Source organism: Lethenteron reissneri, chromosome 20 (genome assembly GCF_015708825.2).
Source record: "Lethenteron reissneri isolate LAM-NWPU_2019-01 chromosome 20, ASM1570882v1, whole genome shotgun sequence".
NCBI classification, from domain to species: Eukaryota; Metazoa; Chordata; class Hyperoartia; order Petromyzontiformes; family Petromyzontidae; genus Lethenteron; species Lethenteron reissneri.
In genome coordinates, this window is record NC_083798.1 from 7,114,479 (window position 1) to 7,138,427 (window position 23,949).

Here is a 23,949-nt window from a genome sequence, read left to right on the forward strand (position 1 = left end):
TAGTGTACTGGTACAGCACACCGGTGTGTTGGAGAGCCAAGACACAACATTTACAATCTGAGTACCACGTGGCTGTCGCCTGATGAAGCTAGTTGTATTACAGGCGAAACATCGTACTCAGATTATAAATGTTGTGGCTTGGAAAACCATTACCGGGTTCCTGACTTTCCAAAACCGGTAATCGATTCTGAAAACGGTTACCGCTTTCAGAATGTAAGCATATGCATGTCTGAATGTGTGTACGTATGGGTGTGTTATTACAAGTGGATACATGCATATAGGATATTTGCGAATCTATGAATGTGTCTTTGTGTTGGGAGCGGTGGCTCAGTGGTTAGCGCACTGCGCTACAGAACCCGGCGACCAGAGTTCGATTCTCGCTCACGACTCAATACCAGTGACAATTATTTGAACCGCTCTCCTGGACCTACCCCTAGATCTACTCAGCCTCAATTGAATACCTGGTGCGATGTGTAAACGTCGCCGCGAGGGAGAGACAAAGGCAACCGGGCGTGGTGCCGGTGTGCCGTGTCACAGATCCCCTCGTGTGCCGTGCCGTCCTCGCCCCAACAGTCTGATTGAGATATCGAAGGCGTCGTTGGGCAAAGGTGTTGGCGTGTGAATGTACGAGTGTGTGGTGTGTGTAAAAGTGTGTGCGCGCGCGCGTGTGCGTGTGTGCCATGCGTGTCACACTCTCCGCTCCATTCACCACAGCTCGCTGACATCACCCGCGCCGTGCAGGGGGAGACCCCCCCGCCGCCCCTACGCGCACCCTCCTCCCCACCTCGCCGCCAGAGTGAATATATTTGGGGCAGAAAGCGCCACGCACGCCGGTGGTGGCTGCCCTCCTCAGCCAGGAGGTGGACACGGAGCGGTGACAATCAGCCCACTCTGGGTTCACTCAAGCAGAACTCACTCACGCGCCAGCGGGTCTAGAACACTCCTCGCGCACGGCGCAGGCAGGGGAGTGGGCAGTGAGCAGGAGGGACAGGAGGAGTGCGAGCGAGCGCCAGGGAGGAACATCGAGGGAGTGGAGTTGAGTGGCGCATTCGGTGAGGTACAGCGAGGGGAGTGGAGTGCGTCGGAGTATCGAGTAGTCGGTGAGAGAGGGAGGTTAAGGTCAGTCAGGGAGTGGAGTGAGTCGAGTGAGCGGTGGTGGTGGAGGGAAGGCGAGGGAGCGGAGTGCGTCGGCGGCGGAGGAGGAGTGAGCAGTAGGAAGGAAATGTGAAGTGAGTGAGCGACAAGGAGGGGAAAGGTGAGAGCCAGCACAGTGAATCGGATGAGTGAGTGAGCGGCAGGGGAGGGTGGGTGAGTGAGGCAGCAGAGTGTACGCAGAGAAGCTGATCACATTGGCTCCACGTGGCTCGGGCGAGTAGTCGTAGTAGTCTCGTAGACGCGGCAGCCGAGGAAGAGACAGAGTAGCAAGCCAGGGGACCATGGCCTCCACGCCTCCTTGCCCCTTGGTGCTGGGCACAGTCGCCGAGCAAGACGTGTCTTCCCGGCGGCCCAAGATGAAGCGACGAAGACGGAGACGCTCGCGAAGGAAAGGTATGTGGGTCCTGTGGGGGGGGGGTTGAGTCATTGATTCGAGTCTCTGTGTGGGTCCTGTGTGTGCTCGCTGACACCCCAAGGAGGCTGCTAAATGGGGCGACCTTTGTGATTGTGTGGTGACGGTGAGTTGCGGTGAGCGGCGGCACAGTGGTCAGCTTACCGGGCTACGAACCTGGCGCTCTAGGAATTGTAGCTAAGATTGCCAGTTATGGATACCACAAAGTGGAATCTAAATCTGTCCCAGCCCTCCCTTCCTCTGGAACGACTCAACTTTTACATATGTATGGATGTATGTAGAACTTCTATGTATGTCGAACTTCTTTCTCACCGTACGCAGCCAACCGTGCTAATCGGAGGTGTGGAGAAAGGACAACACATTTGAACACAAAAGGCAGTTCTAAAGAAATGAGTTTAAATCTAGATTATTTAAGAGTGCACAGCTCCAAGTGGCTTCGTAATATCGGAAGGAAGAACGTTCCAGACGGCCGGAGAAGCGCATCTGAAAGCGCGCGATGCAGTGAGACCGCCTTTGTTCAAAGCGAACACCTGGAGCGGTGTGTGACACACCAGCACTGGCGTAGTTGTGGCCACAACCACCGTGACGACCTTGAGTGCTCGCAAACGCCTCTCGCACTGGTGCCTTTGTTTACGACGGGGGGGGGGGGGTGTTTTAAGAGGCGGCTTGCTCAGTCTTCTCTAAGCAACTCATTGTGGACCGGTTTATCCAAACCTGCACACCCATCGCTGCTCTAGACACTCGCCGCGTAACTTTTACAGGTCCCCCTTGCAAAATGAGCAATCGTCTCGATGGGTTGCCAGCCATGCTGTCATCTCGATCTCGATAACATGACGCCGACAGAGCTCCCCACAAATGGGACATCACGCGGCTGGCGCTGTCACCCGGTGTGTGTTTGGGGTGTAGTTGGACGTGACTTTTGATGAGCGGTTGGTTAAGATTAATGTTCACGATGACGATGATAGTGACGATGAGCTTTGAAGCGCTGTTGATGAACGTCTGTGTCGCAACACCAGCAAGGATAGCAGAGGCGTCAAAACACCGGCTCTCCCGTGTATTTGCGCCACGCACGTGGACCGAAACGTCGGACATCATGCTGAACGACGAGCGGCACCTCGCGAAAACGTCAGAGAAGCTATACTGAACAATTCTAGATTTGAAGCTTTCGTGACTGCAAGGATTCATATTCTTAGGTTGTTTCGGTAAAGTCATGTAGGTGACTTTGCCGAAAAAACCTCAGAATATACTGAACAACCTTGAGAACTTGAATAAGTTTGATGTCGTCTCTGCGTTGGTCGTTTGTTTTTGAAAAGCGCTGCTCGTTCCGCTTGGCTCAGGCTCTATCCACAGCACGTGCGCTCGAGTGAGAGAAAGCGTCAGAGGTGAATACTTGCTGACCCTCCCCCCCCCCCCCCCCCCCCGGCTGGACATTTATGAAAAAAGAGTCTTTATAGCTCATGGGATTCCTCCAGTCTTAATAAAGATTCTGATTCTGCGGTCTGTACAACGGGCTTTGATTCGACTCGACTGTCCTCACGGTCAGTGGGCGATGCGTATCCCTGCAACGCCAAGCACTGTCGTCCGTCAAGACTGCTCGCGCGGTGAAATATTCCCAAACTTGTAAATCCATTGTTACGATTTGCATACGCGTAATGCGAAGTGTGTGTGTGTGTCCAGTGGAGTTGCGTGGTTGGCATGGGCCCTGGTGCACAGCATGCAATGGGACCACTGCCTGAATCCCCCCCCTCTCTCCCCAACCCCCCCTCCCCCCTAACCGCTTATTTGTAGCAGTGCGTCTGGGTTTCTCTGGCCCGTGGGCCCTCGTGCAATTGCACCGCCTGCACACTCGATCGACACGCCACTGTGTTTCGTGTGTGAGAGGTGCTCGGTAAGAGCACTTGCCCCAAAAGTCTGTTAAGGCTATACAGGGGGTTTTGTCTTTGTGGTGCACCCCCGTATAATTTACAAGAAAAACTACCGAAGCTAGGGCAGAATAATTTCGTGATTTTCATGGAAATGAAAAGCGAGGGCGCCCATTGAGGCAAGCGTGCTTTGCAATGAATATCTGGATAATAAAATTATTCACATGTTGATGTGTGCCTTTTATACATCTCACGTCTCAAAGATATCAATTTCGAATCGACATTTATTGCGACTGCATTTTCACTATTTGTTTTGTAAGAATCTCTCATTACAATGGGTTGTCACTTGGCTTCAATAAATAACTTTCGTCTGATAGTTGATCTATAAAATCTATTTTTAAAGCGGTGTGTTAAAATCGAATTAAGAACGCATTTCAAGCTGATGACATCAACGTTACATTGTGTACGTTTTAATTGTATGCTTGGAGCATGTTCATCCTGATACAAATATCACATTTAAACTGGTCAGTAATGTAGCGGCTACGTGCGCAGGCAGTGCAGCTGTACTGGGGCTCACCCCATCAGAGGGGCTCAGGTGATGAGCGACACAGAGGGGGGTGGGGGGAGGATTAAACAGGGCCTATGCCAACCTCAATATGCCACTGAAAATGATGTTAACATGATGTCTTCCTTCTTACAAATATTCTGCATCATCATCATTGTCCTTAAGCTTCCCCTAGTAACCGTAATATTTACTTTATAAAGTACAATTTCTTACTCAGGTATGATTTTCAGTATGTATGTTAACTTCTTTCGCATCGTACGTATCCAACCGTGCTAATCGGAGGTGCGGGAAACCCACAACAAAGAAAATTTGAGCACAAGCTCTACTTTGGTACTCCTTCGGGTGTATTGTTCAGTATAAACTGAATAGTTTCGACGAGGCATTCCCATGCAAAATATCTACTGTGGTATGGGGGGAGCGGTGGCGCATTTGTTAGCACAACCCAGCCACCTGAGTTCCTTTCCCAGCCACAGCTAACATCAGCCACACTGACCAGCGTGGTGAAGTATGGTCGTTACTGCCCTACAGCGAGCACCAATCATAGCCACAGTCCACAGTAGCCAAGAGGTGGGCGGGGGGGGGGGGGAGAATACTAATAACCTCTTCTCCATCCAAGATTTTTGGGGGATGCTTCCCTGCTGGGGTCGAGCAGTGGTGCACTGGTTAGCGCACTCCGCTTTGAATCTGGCCACCGTGATTTTCTTACCAGCCACGGCTCATGTCAGAGGCGAGTGATATCCGAACCGGTCCTGGGCCAGAACTTCACCAATCCGCACTGACCACCGTGGGGAATTATGGCCCATCAACTTCTCACGATTGAGACAATGTGGAGAGAGGCCTTTATCCCAGCAATGCAGTGGCAAAGAAGCTTGAAGAGTTTCGATTTAAAGCTTTCGTGACTGCAATGATTCATCTTCTTGGTTCTTTCGGTAAAGTCACGTAGAATGGAAATAATAAAATAATAAAAATAAAACATTATAAAATAATTCTCACGACGTTTCGGCCACAACGCAAGCAACCGATTCAGATTCAAAGAACACAGGATGAGATGTTACTATCCTTTGTGCAAGCACTTCCAAGAGTTCATGAACAGTGAGCCTGGCGAAATTTGGGGAGCGCATCGTCAGTAGTGTACCTTTGGTTCCTAGGGTGTTTCGGCCTTTCATACTATACACCCTCCCCAAAGGCGGCCAGCGACAGGGTGATCAATCCTACGCTTGCGTCCCATTCCCAATTAGTCATAGGAGTTGCCTTGTTGTAGATAGCCAACATCCCATGGGACTATGCATGGCAGGGGCGTCCTCCTCCCTGAGTCAAGCATTGTTGACCGCATACCTCCTGGTCTTCTCACTTTGGGGCCCAGCTGGGGTCTTTCCTCTTCATCCAGAGCCACTGACTGCTGCCTTCTGCCGCCTCCGATACAGCTCTGATGCCGAACGCTGGCTCTGGCCCTTAATTCCCAGGTCTCTAAGCAGTCTGGTTGTAAATGTTGCGACAAAACCTCTGCAGCCCACCTCCACTGGTCGGACTTCTGTGTTCCAGCCATGATGCCGTGCTTCGGCAGCTAGATCGGCATAGCGCAGATGTTTTCGCTCATAAGCCTCATCTACTGAGTCCTCCCAGGGTACTGTGAGCTCAATGATGAAGACCTTCTTGAGCGAACGGGACCAGCGCACAATGTCAGGTCTTAGGGTGGTGGTTGCGATCTCTCGACAGACCTGCTCTCCACCTGAGGACGGCTGCTTGCGTTGTGGCCGAAACGTCGTGAGAATGATTTTATTATGTTTTATTTTTATAATTGTATTATTTCCATTCTACGTGACTTTACCGAAAGAACCAAGAAGAAGAAGCTTGAAGAGCCTCTTTCTCCTCTACCCCCGCCAAACCCCACGCGCCACCCCTCCCATTTTCTAACGCACAAGCTCATTGTCTGCCGTTTGACAAGACGTATTCTACAATTAGTTATTAATAATAAATAGGCTTCGCAAAATAGCTTAATATTTTAAAGCTTTTTCCCCCGCCTCCAGTTGAAATGTTTGTCGAGAAAAGACGTGTGGCGTTTGCCCCGCGATTACCCCGGCGGAATAATTTTTGCGTTTGGGAGACGTCCCGTGGTAGCACCTTGGTGCCACGTCGCCCAATACGATGTCCTTCCCACGTCCTAGACTCCCCAACTCCCATCACTCAAAGCTGCCAGCGCTCCGACCGTCCGTCGCCCTCCACCTCGTTTGTGGTGGCGTATGGATACGAGGCGAGACTGTGCCCCGGAGCGTTTCTGATAGACTTCAGCAGTGTACTCCATCATGAAGCATACATTGCTTGGGCGAAGTGGGGGGGGGGGGGGGAGAGAACAAGGGAGAAAAAAAATACACAAACAGGCACAATGTTCGCTCAGATGTATTCAAGGCTGGATTGTTTCAAAGCTCTGGCACGATGTTATACGTCGTTTTTTTGCAGCAGGTCCATTTTAAGAAAGGTCGTTTCTCAGCCACGTAATCGCACACCGCACACTCCTCTTGTCAATCCACTGCTGGGCGAGGGCCCTCCGCACATCACGTGGGTCAGAAGCAGGCCGCGGCTTTAGCTTCGGAGCTGTTGTGTGTGTGTGGGGGGGGGGATGCACCTCGACAGCGATTCACCGTAATAGAGGCTTTGTTTGGGTTAGATCGCGTGAATATATTCTTAGGTTTTTTCGGTAAAGTCACGTAGGTAAAACATTTCTTGTGATCTCTCATTTACTTGACACAGCTGTCGTGGCTGTGACGGTTCCACCTGAAGACGGATGCTTGTGTTGCTTCCGAAACGTCGTGATTTAATTTTTTATTTTGTTTTATTTTACTTTTATTAATTTAAAATTTTTACCTCCGTGACTTTACCGAAAAAACCTAAGAATATGAATCCTTGCAGTCACGAAAGCTTCAAATCTAGATCGCGTGAATATAAATGTGTCGTTCAACCCGCCACCGCCTGAACAGAGCCAATTAGTAAGGTGTGCCCCGTCAACAGAACGTGCCAATGAGTTACTAGTACAGCACCAACCGGTGTGTTGGAGAATAAACCCACAACATTTACAATTCGTGTACGACGTTTCGCCGGTAATTACAACCAGCCTCATCAGGCGACAGCCAGAGTTGTGGAGAAATGTTCCTCTTTCGGTCTTAAATAGGGACCGAAATGTTCACCCTCGCATCAACTTCGGTGGGCCAGAGGGACATTTGGTGGTGCAGGGCCCAACTCAGCAACTCCCTAGCGCTGGTCCTGGTAGGAAGGGTTACATAGCCACACCTGACAATGCTGGTCAGTGAGGGTTGGTGAAGGCAGACAGCATGTACGCTGGCGCATCGTAGATCACAACAATTAATTTTTCTGAACTGCCCACGGCTGGCGATATAGTGCCGCGGTGTGTAACAACCTGTGCATTGTGGTTGCCCGTCCACACACTATCCAGGCTCAAACGTGCTTAGTTTCCAATATTTGACAGTATCGGGTGCATACCTGGTGATTTGGTCCTTGGCAAACATACATACAACCATTCATGCAACACACTAAGCTTTTATATGACCTTTAATGTGTAGTAGTCCATTAGAACGTGACAGAAATCAATCCAAAAGGACCTGTACGTCGATAATTTGACCCATAATATTCATGCTCAGCATTGCTGAACGCAGTGATCACTATCCCACTGCAGCGTGTGTGTGTGTGTGTGCACACGCTGGGGAGCAGTCGTGTGGTCGTTAGCTCGCTGGGCTAAGAACCCGGCAACCAGAGTTAGATTCCTGCTCATGGCCAACACAGGTGATGATTTAACACGTAGGCTTTCGCGACCAATGTTATTCATAATCAACGTTTTTGGGTTTAGATCGCGTTATTTATGAATGTGTCGTAACCCTCCACCACCCGACACGGCCAATCAGTAAAAATGTGTCACGTTGACAAAGACAAATAGTTAACTGCTTTAGCTCACCGGTGTGTTGAAGCCACAACAGGTGATGATTACACTGGTCAACAAAAAAAAAAATCTGGCCTGGACTTTTGCAGCTGTTTTAGACTAATTTCAGGGTGCTGATTCCAAATCTGATCTCAGATTTGCTCTATCACATCTCATTTTTATGCTATCGGCATACCCCATTTTCATTGATTTTACCCGAAATTCACTCTGTCACTTATGATTGCAAGTTGTTGCGAGTCAGTGACTGCTTTAGTGTTAAAATATGGTGCTGTATTTTAGGATAGTGTGTTTATAATATCATTTTATGGAGATATCCACAATTATTTAATATTTTTCTTCTGCAGTTTTAATTGAAAATGCAATATTTGATATCTCAAAAACTTGATGTGATAGACAAAAACTCATGCCAGATTTGGAATCAGCACCCCAATAATTACCTTCCAACCGTTGGAATACCTTATGCCAGAAAAAGTGTGTTGACCAGTGTTAGCTGAACCCATCCTGGGCCTCCCCACGATCAACTTAACCTCAAATAAGTAGCTGATGTGGTGTGTGAACATTGCTACGCGGAAGACAAAGGCGACCAGGTGTGGTGCTGTTGTATTACCCCCCCCCCCCCTCATCCCAGATTTTATAGGTGCTCACTAAGAGCACTTGCCCCAAAAGTCTGCCAAGGCTATGCGGGGGATCTTTGTCTTGTATATACACACGGGCGACAGATGTGCACTGTGGAACTAAATTGTGCGCGCAACATAATCATATATTGTTTATACATATACATGCTAATGCGTGAGCATAAAGATATACAGACTAAATAGCCATCGTGCGTCTGTCCAAGCAAATTTGCCAACAGCTGCTCATCGCTGGATGGGAGAAGGGGCCGTCTGTGTAGCCGTTCTGGTGTTTGTATCTGCCCTCTAGTCTGTACGCAGGAGGTGTTTTCAGAATACAGAGCTCATCATTGTCGTCAAAAATGTTGTTTGTTTGTGGGTGTAGTGAGGTGAGAGGTGAGGTAGGAACTCGTGAGTGAACCCCATGTTGCTGGAGTGATAAAGAACTGTAATGTGTATAGCCATAATTCTAGATTTGAAGCTTTCGTGACTGCAAGGATTCATATTCTTAGGTTTTTTTCGGTGAAGTCACGTAGATAAATTTTTTTAATTTAAATTAATAAAAGTTAAATAAAAATAAAATAAAAATCACGACGTTTCGGAGGCAACCTGAAGACGGAAGCTTGTGTTGCCTCCGAAACGTCGTGATTTTTATTTAATTTTTATTTTACTTTTATTAATTTAATTTTTTTATCTACGTGACTTTACCGAAAAAACTTAAGCATAAAATGTGTATAGCCCTGTAGCCCTTCATCTATCCACTATATGTCTTTCAACTCATCGGCCTTGTTTCACAATACTTCACCACGCTGGTCAGTGCGGTTTGATGAAGGTGGTGCCTAGGACCCGTTCAGATATTATTCACCACTGATGTTAGCCATGGTCAATTCGCACGGTTGGGCTCGCAAGGTGCGAAAAAGTTAAATATACATACATCGAACTCCGATAGTAGAATGCATCATATTCACACATTGTCTTGTCCTTAATGTCTTTCGCAAATTCGTTATAGATCATAAAAGTTCCACTGCATTTGCGCACGAAAACCCAAGGGAGGCAAATGTGCTAAACTCAATATAAAAAAGAAAGTCTAACTCTCGTATTAAAGCTTTCGTGACTGCAGGGATTCATCTTCTTGGTTCTTTCGGTAAAGTCACGTAGAAGGGAAATATTAAAATAATAAAAATAAAACATGATAAAATAATTCTCACGACGTTTCGGCCACAACGCAAGCAGCCGTCCTCAGGTGAAGAACAGGTCTGTCGGGAAGACGCTGTCTTCCCACGTTGTCTTCCCGACAGACCTGTTCTTCACCTGAGGACGGCTGCTTGCGTTGTGGCCGAAACGTCGTGAGAATTATTTTATTATGTTTTCTTTTTATTATTTTATTATTTCCCTTCTACGTGACTTTACCGAAAGAACCAAGAAGAAAAAGTCTAACTCCTTAATGTCATTCCCCAAGCTTTACTCACAGTGATGACTATCAAACTTATGGTCATTGCTATGAACATGCATTCAAATGTAATTCCTCTATTTTGAGATCATGCCTGTGGCCCAGCGCAATGGAAGGTGACGAATCGTGGATCGCAAAGATCTGCGAACATCACACACCTACCAGGCTACGACGTGGCCAGGAGATTGCAGCGCGGCAAGAGGGTTTGTGCACAAAATTCGCGCAGGTCTCTCAATGTTAACCCACTTGCACGGGTGAGTTTTCTCCCAAGTGTTACATTTTCCTTCCACACAAAAACAACACGTATTCGGCTAAACATTAAAACGCAGGAACAATGCTGAAAACGTCTTGAGACCCAGTCAGCCTTTCCTACATTAATAAACAGCAGTATGAATCATAATAGAGTTTTTTGGGGTTAGATTGCTTAAATATGAATGTATACAAATTGGCATGTTTTGTTTACGTGACAAACCTTACTTATTGGCTGTGTTGGGTGGTGGTCGGTTTAATGAGACATTTATATTTACGCGATCTAACCCAAAAAAAACCCTCTATAATGGATATTGTCGTGTAAGCCTCCGTGTTAAACTAGCATCATGATTGATTGCGGAGAGCAGTGACGCAGTGGTTAATACACTGCGATGTGAACCAGGCAACCTGAGTTGGATTTCCAACCACAACAAACATCAGTGGCGAATGATATTTGATCTAATCTTGATTTGAAGCTTTCGTGACTGCAGGAATCCATACTCTTTGGTTATTTCGGTAAAGTCACGTAGGTAAAATTAAAATAAAAGAAAAAAAACATTGATCTGGCCCAAAGCTCTCATATCCACAATCCACGCTTGCCAGCATGGTAAAGTATTGCCAAACAACATCTCATAACAACACAGCGTGGAGGGGCATGCATTTGGCAGCGGCTTGACAAAGGAATGCAAACAATAATATCGTAAGTATTATGGTAATAGACTCAAATGTGAAGGCAGAAAACGCTTTCTGATTCGGGCTTAACCTTGCGTGGATGCGTTTGCTAATTCAGATAGTGCGCTGCTTCTGAAGACCCGGGGGCAATACCAGAGCGTCGTCAGGGTACTGGGGCCGCGTGGCTGGGGTAACATCCACCTCCACCTTGCCCTCACCCCAACAGCCCCCCCCGTCCACCGCCCACCGCCCCCACCCCATGCCCCATGCCACCCATGAGCGCGTGGAGCTGTTAGCGTTGTGATGAGATCCAGCGCGCGGCTTCTCTCAAGCGATATGTAAATTATACGTGGCCTGTTAAACCGCCGCGGCACCACGGGCCCGATGTGCGCAACAACGCTCGGAAATTGACGAGGCTGCCTCTGCACCTTCGCAATTTAAATCTCCAGTAAACATTTCAGTTTTGGGATGAATAATATACATTCGTACGTATACACCGCATCATAGAATACATGTCCGTAGGAGTGTGTGTACACTACGCTTCAATGTACAGCGTTCATATTTGGTTACATGCTGAAGAATTCTGCTGCTAGTAATTTCCACGCTTCGTGGGCCATATGGTGTTTATGGTGGCATTTGCAAACAGGTCCTCATCTGTCAGTAGACTGAGAAAGTTGTAGGACGCCACCACTGATGCTGATGATGATACTCTTGGTGGCGGTGATGTGTGTGTGTGTAATTTAGGCCACCGCATGCAGTGCTTTGCAGATTGCTGGATGGGAGATAAAGGGTCCTGTGTGGGACATTTTAGAAGCGAGGTCTTAAAGAGCGCTTGTGATTGAGTTGCTAGATTGTGTACGGTTTCAAGAGAAAGTTCAGTGTTCTTCTCTACACGATAGGGAATGCTCTAAATGAAGCAGTCAGGTGGCTCAGAGGTCAGAGCACTGAGTTTGCACCACTATGATCCGAGGTGTGAATCCGAGGAGCTTCAAGTTATTAAACCGGATTATCGAGGGCAGTGAGTTGATGGTGGCTTTGATTGGTCACCAAATACATCACAAAAAAGCATAACGTTACATTTGGTTCTGCACCTAATTTGGCAAATTCCACCTCTGAGAATATAAAATATGGGTTTACCTGGCAAGCGATGAACAATACTTCCGGTTGGCAGGGCTGATGGGAAAGTGCTGCCCCCCCCCCCCCCCATAGCATGTGGATATGATGTCACTTGAAGGGATCTCAGAGGTAGCTCTGTAATATCCACTTTTGTGGGCTGTTTTCTGATCAGAAGGGTTGCATTGCTCTGCAAGAGTTCCGAATAGATTTTGTTTTGCCTCGTGATATGTCTCGTGGGATAAACTTTGGGGGAAAATACATTAAAAGCAAACAACGCTCACTAAAGAACGGCCTTGTATTGCCCGGTGTGGTATTGCAGCTGTTTCGCACACAAAGCTCCGTGGCAGCTCAGCAAGAAGGTGTCAATGGGAAGGCACTGGAATGTAAGTCATGTAAGTAATGTAAGTCATGTAAGTCATGTAAGTCATGTTGTGCAGTAGGCATGTACGGTGGAATACCCCGCGTAAAGTGGAGCAGTGGTGTCGGAGTCAGCACAGCACGCTATAAATCCGGCCACTTGAGTTTGACTCATGGTCACGGCTAACATCAGTGGCGATATTAAAACCTGTTCTGGATTCCCCCCCCCCTCGTTTCTCCAACCGCTAATGACCAGTATGGTGAAGTATGGTCAAACAAATTCCCATAATCAACACGGATTGTTGAGTCCTTCATCCACCACTGGGTTGAGATTTTGGCTGAAAATTATTATCACTACACAGACCATAATAATTTAACGCCAATGTGTTCTGTTGGAGGAATTAATCTCGTCCGAAGTCCACACGGCAGTACGTGGCTTACACGTTAAGAGATGATGATGATGATGGCATTGCAACATCACACGAACGCTGCTGATACCTTCTGCACAAACGGAGACCCAAGGGCACTCCACAATGCGAATCCAGTGAACGACTTCATACCATGGAACAGCTGGTGAACAACTCTTACTCATTCCCCAGAAACATCTCCAAAAATTCACTCCCCCATCTCCCAAAGCTCCTGACTGGATATTAAAACGTAGCATCATACTGAAAAATGTTGTTATTCTTCGATACTTCACGATGATGATGATGATGAGAACATTTTAAGTGTATACCTGCATGTCATTAGGTGTGTATTGCGTGTTACGAGGGAGCGGTAGTTTAGTGGTTAGCGAGCTGCGATACGAACCCTGCGACCCGAGTTCGATTACCACTCATGGCCAACACCAGTGACAATTATCTGAAGCGGTCATGGGCCTCCCCTAGGTCAACTCAGCCTCAAATGAGTACATAGTGTGGTGTGCAAGCATCACCACTGGGGAGACACCACCCACTCCCTCGTGTACTGTTCCGTCGTGGTGCTCGCTAACAGCACTTTGCTAAAGGCTACACGAGAGGATCTTTGTATTTGTCTCTTGTTACGTGTAAACACGTGTACGCACCAAAAGTGTGTGCACTGCATTTTGCAGCGTGCCTATTAAACCTGAGTGTTAGGAAAGGTGCCGGGAGGATAATGTTTGGTGCGAGCGGGGAGCTGGGGGCGCTGAGCTGCGGTGAGGCCGTGTAAAGTAATCAGTGCTCGTGCCAAAGGCTAATTAATTCTATGGATTTTTATGAAATAATGCCTCTTTATAGTATGGAGCGAATTTGGGGTGAAGAAAATCAATGGCGGCATTGGCATGGAGTTGTAATTGTGCGTAGAGGCATTTCACAAGTTAAAAGTAATCTGTGGGGACTAACTGTATTAAAATGCAAATTGTAAAAAAAAAAAATCCCTCCATCAACGTTATTATATCTACAAATAATGCAGGGCAGTGGTGTAGAAAACACGTGTATCGGAGTAAATGAACGCATTCAGGTGAGATTAAAATCGATGTTTTTTTTATATACCTTCAACGTTTACCCTCGGGCTAGGAGGAAGAATTAAAAAAACGTACAAAGTGTTGCACGCTAAAACTAAAATGTTTTTAAGCCAGCCCAGGAGGCATGGCAAACCTAAGAATATGAATAGGGATCTCCACACCGCGTCTGGTCGCTGGGCTCATTTTGTTCAGGTCACATTGAGAAATGAGAAACTCGCAGATTGAGAACGAACTTTGATTATAAACATATTTTCTGGACCCAGTGGAGGGTGAGAGAATGAGAAGAAGCTTTCCAAATTTAGCCCACGATATTGGGCGTCAAATTGTTGATTACTTTTGTTTTTATGTTATTTTTTTTTTGGGGGGGGGAGCATTTTCTTATTTTTTTTGGTAAACACGTTTTAAGCAAAGTCATGCAGTGTAAAATAGCTCGCGGACTGCTGCAAGGGAACACCTAAATTGGTGTTTATTTGCTCCAGTGGGTACGTTTAAGTGACACCCACGCTGGTGTGCCATGGCAGGTTTACTCTCTCCGCGTGACTCCGGCCAGCCTTAGTGAAACCGACTCGTCCCTTCCACGCATACGCCGAGGCCAGCGTGGGGTTAATGTGGGAGGTTGACTCCCTGCTGGAGGCTGCGTCAGCCATCTCCCTTCGGCACACAAAAACCCTCGGCCGCTGGAGGTCACTGTGGCCATTCAGGGTCCAGTAGTAGCTGGTGCAGCCCCCCGGATTGACCGATGTAGACCAGGTAGCCCTCCTGTGTACCTATGTTTGTTCTCTCTCTATGTATCTCTGTGATATATGTCTGCTTATATGTCTGTCTATATGTTTCTGGTTCTATGCTTTATCTCTCTTTCAAATTTAGCATTCTCAGGAAGAATGTAATCAACCAGGTAGGGTGTTGACTGTTATGTTATCCGACTCTCTGTTGTATTACATTCAATTTGTAAGTATACTAGATTTGTGTTTCTATTTCATTCATACCTGATGATGATTGCTTGTGTTGCAATCGAAACGTCGTATGCTAGTATTTAATTTTTTATTTTATCTTTATACGTGACTTTACCGAAAGAACCAAAGAGTAATTCCTGCAGTCGCGAAAGCTCCAAATTAAGATAGGTAGCCCTCCTGGCATGTTTAACTTGTACACGGTTGCTATAGCGGCGTATATAACAGGCTAACTACGGAACCCCAGGACACCATCAGTAGCTCCTATTGGGGTCCTAATACGAGTTGTAATGTCGTTAGTCACCCCAGGCCGAAGGATGACGACTACCATAATGTAACGGCGTTGTCTATGAGAGAGTTACGATAGTTGCTGGGTTTTCTTTTTGTCTGTGTGTGTTTTTCTGTCTCTCTCTCTCTCTCTCGTTGTCTAGATTGTGTTTTATTTGGCGTTGGGCTCCTTATATGACCCTCGGTGGTTCACATCGTTGCTTTTGAAAACTTTCCGCACAAAAAACCCGGCCAGTTTCTCCGCCTCCCCATTCCATCTATTGCCAGCCCTTTATTTATCCTCCTTGGAATTCCACTTTTTGTTAAATGGAACTGCAGTCCGTTGCGAAAGGTACGTGTTATTCTCAGCGGTGATCTTGCCAATTCAATTATTTAAATGACACAAATAAAAAGCCTAAACATTTTGTTCCCTGCACTTAAACTATATAACCATAGTCAACACGCGCCATTTAGCTCACCAATGGACGAGAGGTCCTTTTCCCTCAGGGGATTCTTTCCATTGCAATATTTTGAAGGATAACTCCTCTGAAGTAGAAACAACACTGCAACAATATCTGTACTGTATACGGATGTGTCGATTTGCAAATGATTGCGAGTCCAAATGCCTGTTCGGGGTCAAACTTAGTGTTTAATTCCTCCGAGGTAAAAAATAAACGAGTGCCACTTTGTCAGATGACGAGAACAGCAGCTGTCCTATGGTGAGACCTGGCCCTGTTATAGACATCCAGAATTTCCACCACCAATGGATTTTGGTTGTCAACAGGGATGCGCAACGCCTCGCATTTGCTCGAGCATGGGGTCACATCATTGTCGACTACAGGTCTGTAGGTATGTACGTCTGTGCGTAGCTATGTGTTCTGTAATGAATGTGTGTTTGAACTTTATAACAGCGCCTTGGACATATGCAGTGACTGCCACCATCATTATCATAATACAATAACCCAACTATCATCCAGTCATCGTCCAATCTAATAATTGTCATACAATCAATATTTATTACGTCAACTGATCCAAGCATTATGGGGACCTCATTTGCCAGTAAAAATATGATAATTGGTTCTTTACCCTTCTATCTGGCAACAAAACTGACACCTTTTTGCAAGGAGTCATGTTTGCATAGACCGCAATACCTGCAGTCATAATACAAACAAAAGAACATAACTCTGATAATGTGCACTGTCCTTGAAGTTGATTGGTCCACACCCGAGACAGCTTTCCTTAGAGCCTAGTCTCACATGGGTTGGACCAGATGACGCCTTTTGGCTGTCTCGGGTGTGGACCAATCAACTTCAAGGACAGTGCACATTATCAGAGTTATGTTCTTTTGTTTGTATTATGACTGCAGGTATTGCGGTCTATGCAAACATGACTCCTTGCAAAAAGGTGTCAGTTTTGTTGCCAGATAGAAGGGTAAAGAACCAATTATGATCCAAGCATCTTACAATCATCCAATTATTATCATCATAATCATTCATTATTATTAGAATAACAATAACACCATTATTATAATCCAAGCATTTTCCAGTCACTCAGTGATAATCCAGTCACCCTGACATCATCAAACTTGAAAACGAATTTCTTGAACATTGTTGTCTTTCCCCCTCGTCTACGATTAGCACGGTTGGCAACGTACGGTGCGAAAGAAGTTCAACATGCTTAATGCAACATGCGTACATCATGAACATGATGCTAACAACATCATCACCATCATCATCATCCAATAGCCGCTTCACTCATCCTGTCAGTGAGCTATCAGGAAAAGCCGTGCCACATGGCTCCCCCCGTCCCGTGTCGCTCCCCGCTCAGCCTGCGGCTCCGCTGTGGTTTCTTATTTATTTAAATCCTTTATATTAAGTTCACTTGCTTGCTTGCTTGCGCGCTTACGACCGTGCAAATCTTTCGGTCGTTTTTTAACCCACTTCCCGTGATCCAATCGAGTTGACATTTTGCACACAGACTCGTTGTGCGTGACAATTTATTTTCGTGGAAACATTTTTCCAAAATGTTCCACTTTTTAGGAATTTTTTTTTCATATTTTATTTAAAATACCAATGTGATAAAAATGAAACTCTTACTCAAGAAAAACAGAAATGAATAATAAAATAAAACCGATGCCACGCATATAAAGGATTTATAGTGAAAAACTTGGTTTTTACGGGTTAATTTTTTTGCCGCTCGAGTCTCATCCCCATGCGCTGCGCGGATACCACGAGACGGCGCCGATTCACTCGGCTCGAGTCGTCGGCGCGCCTGACTCGGGGTAAAATTAGATTACATTTAGTTGTTAATTCACGAGGGTGTGTAATTAGCATATCGTCTCCACTCTCGAAGAAAAAAATCTGCCTCCAGGCTTCACGTATCTTGATAATTTCTTTTTGGAAATCTCGTAAACATTCACAATTACCGACTTTATGGTTCCGCAGGTTGGACGTTTGTGTTTGGGGAGTTTAAGTAGTTTGTTTCACCATTTCCTTCATTGCTTGAGCAAAATGAGAGGCATTGCACAGAGCGCGTGTATTAACAGACGAGTGAATGAGAAATCCGGTTGGTGTTATAGCCAATGCCGTGTTGGAAACATCTTGGAAAACAGTCTTATCATTGTGGTAAACATACAGAGTAGAATTTAAGTTGCTGGGGTGGAGTGGTGGCGCACTGGTTAGCACACTACACTACGAACCCCGATTCTTGAGTTCGATTCCCAGTCATGGCTAACATCAATGGCGAGCGATATCTGAACTCATCCTGGGATGCAACTTCAGCAACCTACACTCGCCAGCGTGGTTAAGTAAAGTCAAACAACTCTCGTGACCTACACAGGGAGGCAAGGGGTGTTCTTCTTCCAGCAGTAGATTTACGAAGCGTTGTATTATTTAGGAAGCTGTAAACGAACGTATTTGGAATGCTTGCCATCAAGCTATTGTTCACAGGGTTGATATTCGTCAAAATATGCGTGGGTTTACAGGGAGTACCCCACGTGAAGGCAAAGGCACATTAGTGGACAAACATCCCAGTGGAGGACCCTCCTAACAAAAAGATGTTGTTCGAGACGCAGAAATGCTTCTCCGGGTAAATAATGAGCGACTTTAGTGCGTAATTTGCAAGAGCAGGTCTTTGAATGCTGGTGTCAAAGATAAATCACAATATTTACTGCAATGTTCATCATAAAAACATATATTGTTCACAGTCAAAATTGTAAATTACACAGGTCTCTCTCGCAAAAAAGATTCGTATATCACCACTGCTTTCTAAAAATGATAATGGCTGATAATCGAGAAGAATATATGGCCAAACAAAGCCACGCACTACTGGCTCCACACGTCTACCGCTTCTTAAGCGACTTGAACAGAATCCACACGTCAGACGCCGAAGCCGCAGAAAGTCCGCAGTAAATCCAGTGGCAGAATTTTGTTTTTTCCCCATTACATTTGTTGTGAGTTTTTTTTTTACAGCAACAATAACAACAACCCTTTGAATTTTGGGCCCGAGCTACCGTAGAAACACGTGGCTCTGGGGGGGGTGGCAGTTGATGGCTTGTGACCTTTGCCTTCCAGGCTCGGCTTGGGCGATTCGTACAAAACGAAATGCGTGAGCGCACAGTGAGACTCCCCTCCACCCCCCCCCCCCCACGGCGCGGTAGAACCCCGTGGAGCACACGGCGACCCGAATCTACCTTTCTTGCCCTGTGGCCAATGAGCAGCAATTATCAGAGATGCAGTCATACCTGTCAAGCCGTACGGTGCAGCCGTATTCTTGAACAGGGGAATTCAGCTTTTTTTTTAGGTCCATACGGCGTACATCCGTTTCAATACGGGCAAAAAAAACAATGTGTCTATTTGTTAGTGTTTCTCCTTTGTGATGAGACTTTTGGATGAACGTTGATATTTATAAGGGCACGGGGTGACCAATAAGATCTGAATTGGTCTGTAATAAGAAAGGGCACTGATAAGGGGTTGACAGGTATGTACAGTTGTGAGTGATTTAGCCATTGACTCGCCTGAGAGTCATGGCCCAAATACGCGGCAGCTCGGGTGATGATTTTCAGATTCAAAAAGTTGGATTTTTTGGGGGGGGAGGGGGGGAATTTCCAAGGTGAATCTCGAAAACTTTGTCGGATTTTCAGATCAATTTATGTGACGTAATAATTTTAACACCTCTTCGTGCTCGCCCACGCGACGCCACTTTTGGCGGTAGGAGCGCATAAGTGATGCATCGTAGGCGACGCTTCTTCCCGCGACGTTGCACTTTTAACTCTGCATTTCGGATCTTAAGCCCCCACTGTTGGATTTGTTGCAATTCATCGGGAACGCACGCACGCATCCCTTAGGAGCGGCTCTGCAAGCGGCTCGCAATCGTGCAGCTCTCCACGGCTGCATCTGCTGGATCTCCACTTGCACTGCGGTTGTCGTATGGAGCCTTAAGTGTGTGTTCGTGTGCGTGCGTGTGCTCTACGCATCTCCATAACCGATCCGTTATTTTGCCCTGGCACAAGCCGCTGGCAGCAGGAGAGCACGGGCAGACCGCGGTACGCGCGGACTCCCAAAGATTCCCCGACGCGCGTGTGTGTGTGTGTGTGCAAAGACAAAGATCCACCGTGTAGCCTTAACGGAATGTAGGGGCAAGTGCTGTTAGCGAGCACCTATAAAGGCCGGCACGGCAACACGAGGGGGTGGGTGGCCAGCACCACAACCGGCCCCCTTTGTCTACCCAGTGGCGATGTTTACACACCTCACCAGGTACTCATGTGAGGCTGAGTCGACCTAGGGAGGCCCGGGACAGATTCAAATAATCGTCACTTGTGTTGGCCGTCAGCGGAAATCGAACTCGGGTCGCCGGGTTCGTAGCGTAGCGCGCTAACGGCTACACCACCGGTAGTTCACTATCGCTAACAGCACTTGCCCCAACAGTCTGTTTAGGCTATACGGAGGATCTTTTCTTTTGTGTACTCAAGCAGACAATCCCCGCCACGCACCGGTTTTGACGGTGGGAATAAATTGGCCGTGGGGGGGGGAAGAAAAAAAGAGAAAGCAAGAAGGCGATACTCTGAGCAATAGCTCACTCTAATTGGGACCGTGCAATGGCTCTGATAGACAAACGCGCTGCAGGGAAAATAACAATAAAAACGGAGGGAGTGTGTTCTTCACACCAACGTGAGCACAAAGGAGGCGCAGGTTTAATTAGGGTAGCCGCTCCATATTAATTTCCTTTGGCTTGTTAAAACATTCCACCTTCACTTTTCGACGTCATTGTGCGCGCAGGGCAGGGCGTACAAAATTCATTAAAATTCTCGGGTAGCATTAACATTATTTCAAAAACTTTCTTTTCTGTCAACTCTTCGCAATGTTATTTATGGTTCTGAGTCACCCCCACTGCTAAAACACCACGAAAGCGTGCGAATCGAGGGAGCATGCTGATGGCTGATATTTATGTAGCGAGCATCATCCAAGTATTTCCTAATGGATGGCAACAAAGCACTGCTGGAGGCTTTGAGCAAAACTGAAAATTTAGTATTGAGGACTCCCATAACACAATCGATCTCTTACCCTCCCACAACCAAGCATCATCGTGACGTCTCTGAGCCGAACAATATAATTGTTGAGATAATTTCTAGATATGTAGATAGGCGCATTTGCATATTCTAGATACGTTATAGGGTCAAACAAAATAAAATTAAATTGCTACGTAAGCCGCCTCGTGTTAGAGATGTCTTGGTGGCGAGTGGTGGTACGGTGATTAGTGCTATGAACTCGGAAACCTGCGTGCAGTTCACGACCACCCCTCATCAGCAACCCACACCGACCAGTGTGGTGAAGTATGGTGAACAACCCCCAAGACTGACATGGTGTGGGGAGATGCCCACCGTGGAACAAAGAACGACTCGGTGCCTGATTCACAAACACAAAGGAGGCATCGCGGCATTACATGTCGCCACTCATTACGCAATTATCTAGCTCAACTGCCTCGATGTTCGATTGTAGCTGCTGCTCTCGGTCAACATCAGCCAGACGAAGAAGACGTGGATTGACAAAGGACTGTAAATTAATGTAAATGTCTGAACGGTCTAATTTTTTTGAAAATGCGCTGACCTTTCAGCACGACCACTATTATTCCGCACAAAGAAAAGACTTCGACATAGGTGTGTTAGGTTAAGTGTAATTAGGGTTCCATCTGTGTGCAAGTTAAGCATTGGCAAGATATGAAGGCCAGGCTTGGCTGAGCACCTTCAACTGGAATTGAGCCACGTCATCAGCTTTAAGCGACGAGGCCAGGCGAAGGAAGGGAGCTCGTGACTCTGAGCAAGCGTCAGCCTCTCCTGGCTGACAAGAAGTGTCCAAGCAGAGAAAAATAATAAAAAAGGCAAAAAGAGTCGAAAGCAGTTTTTCAAAAAACGAACCCTGTTTCCAATTTCTCTGCTCGATTGCACACGCAAAATAAAAAAGGGGGCCGAGTACAGGAAGAAAAAAAAAAGATGAAACATTAAAATTCCGAGAGTAAATAGCGGTTCTCAAAAAAAAACTTAGATCGGGAAACATGCACGTCCTCTGATGTGGCCATTCCTCCGGCTCTCAGCGCTGCGCAAAACAGACACGTGCATTTCGACCATTTATCTCAAAGTGACGGTGAATTTTTAATGCCGCCGTTTGATGGATGTCGCATAATGAGAAAAAATCTCTGCACGGCGAATGTTTCAAACGGGGCCATGCATCGCTCATTTCCCTGCGAGCAACAGTCATACGTTAAATTATTATTGTATGAACACATGGATAATAAATACGGTGTGTTAACGCTGACTATAATAACCTTCTTCCCGAGAAAGGGAATGCTAAAGAGGCTGCTGCCATTTCGCACATGAGTCACCGTTCTTACCGGGATTTTCCTTTCATTAGGTGCTGCTGCAATGCTCAAAATGATGTACGTGCGCTTGTGATGGCCAGATGCATGCACGCGCTATTCAGCAGCCTGGCTGCAAATTGGCTTCCCGCGTGGAATGTTGTTGCACAAGTAAGATAAGTAAGTGCACGCAGTGCTGTGTCTACATATGTACGTTATGGTAAATGTATATATAGCATACACACCTATAATGCATATATATGGACGGTCTGTATACAACATCGCGTACGTGTGTGTGTGTCTGGGGAACAGTGTTGTAGTTCGTGATTGGCGCACATCGCTACTCCGAAACCAGCTACTTGAGTTTGATTCCCGGCCATGGCTAACATCGGTAGTATATGTCCAAGCTGGTGACCTGGTACGGGTTGTAATAACATCATCACTGGGCAGAGGTGGTTGGGCGTGATTGCTGGCCGTACCACGTGCTCGCTAAAGGGGCATTGTCCCAACCGTCTATAAAAGACTACACGGGGGATATTTGTAGTTTTACGTGTACGCCTGTGTGTGAAGCGATGGCACTGTGCTTTTAACCCATGCAACATGAGTTATATTCTTTGCCATGGCTAACACCGATGCCAGGTCGTGTCAGAACGTATTCTGTTGACGCGGCTTTAAATGAGTACCTGGTGCGGTGTATTAAAACCCATCAGCAATGGGGAGATGAAGGCAGTTAGGCTTAGCGCTGGTCACACTGCCTCATCATGCGCTGTGCTCAATAGGCGATCACTAACAACATTTATCCGGAAACAATATATATAACTCTACGGGAGCTCTTTGTATACACGTTTATATGTGTGTGCATTGGTAATAGGGCTTCCTGCCTGTGCATGTTGACTTTGGCAAGAGCGATGTATTAGTAAACGACTTCAAAAACAAAAGCGTTCAATCATAAATTATTAAAATGAAACTAAATCTTGAACTGCACGCATTGCAGTAAAGACGTTTCACTGCAAAAGATGAGCCTACTATGGCAACTGGATCTTTTGAAAGGGTAATAACAAAAGTGCGTTTTGCAGCGAAGACTGGAATTTGATAAAAGCCATCGAGATGCTCGTGTGCTGTGTGGACTGTTCTGGCAGACAATTGTTGTTGGACAATGGATATGCAGCACAAGGTTAAGAAGGGACACTTTTCCGTGTATGCTTTGTCGTAACTAATTCTAGACAAGTTCGAATGAAAGCAGGTGGCTAGAGTTCTTGTTTACATCCAGAAGAAATTGATCCACTCTTAGAAAAAAATTATTACAAATATCGTTTGTCATCATTCACCGTGCCCTGCGTGCATTTATTCTAAGAAAAAAAATTCGGATCTATAAATGTAGCAAGGAGGTGGAGAGGTGGTGCAATGGTTAGCGGACTGCACAATGAGCGTCGCGCCACGGCCAACATCAATGGCGAGCAATATCTGAGCCGGTCCTGCCTCCCCTTTGTCCACAGACCAGCGTGACAAAGTGTTGTCAAACAACCCGCATGATTGACACGGTGTGGGAAATGCCTTGGTTCATCATTGTATTGATTGAGGGCTCTAACATTAATTGTATTACTAAAGGTAGCTTTAAGCTATTGTTCTTGGCATTCTTGCCATCTCAATGATTATTTGAACCTCCTTTACTCCAGTAAACAAAATTTAATTGAACGGGGGGAAAAAAACGAATGGGAAATCCAATGAATTTGTATTTATTTAAATCTTAAATATAAAGCAGAACTTACACCTGTTTTTTTGTTTGAAGCAGCAAAAACTGTCCAATGCCGGGCTTTGGCGTCATGAAATTTTCACAGCTTTTGCTGTCTGGAATTTCGAAGTGAACGCGACTGTTTTCAGCTCACCACGTCATTCCCTTCCCGAGTTGCCAAAATCGACATTACGTAGAAGTGGGTTAAGGTTAAATTTCCTTCAGTGAAAAACATCCGATTTAGTTAAATTGATTTCTTTCAGCTTTTCT

General features: G+C 46.3%; 1 protein-coding gene across 2 annotated transcripts in view; it reads left to right on the forward strand.

Annotated features, from left to right (window-relative positions):
• Nucleotides 1–822: 822 nt before the first annotated feature.
• The window catches only part of LOC133344668 (uncharacterized), a 42,950-nt gene continuing 19,823 nt past the window's right edge, over nucleotides 823–23,949 (forward strand). For both annotated transcript variants that reach the window (XM_061554720.1, XM_061554721.1), the window contains exon 1: nucleotides 823–1,548. In XM_061554720.1, coding sequence (XP_061410704.1) covers nucleotides 1,437–1,548 — 112 coding nt within the window. In that variant the 5' untranslated portion in view covers nucleotides 823–1,436. The remainder of the gene's footprint in view (nucleotides 1,549–23,949) is intronic.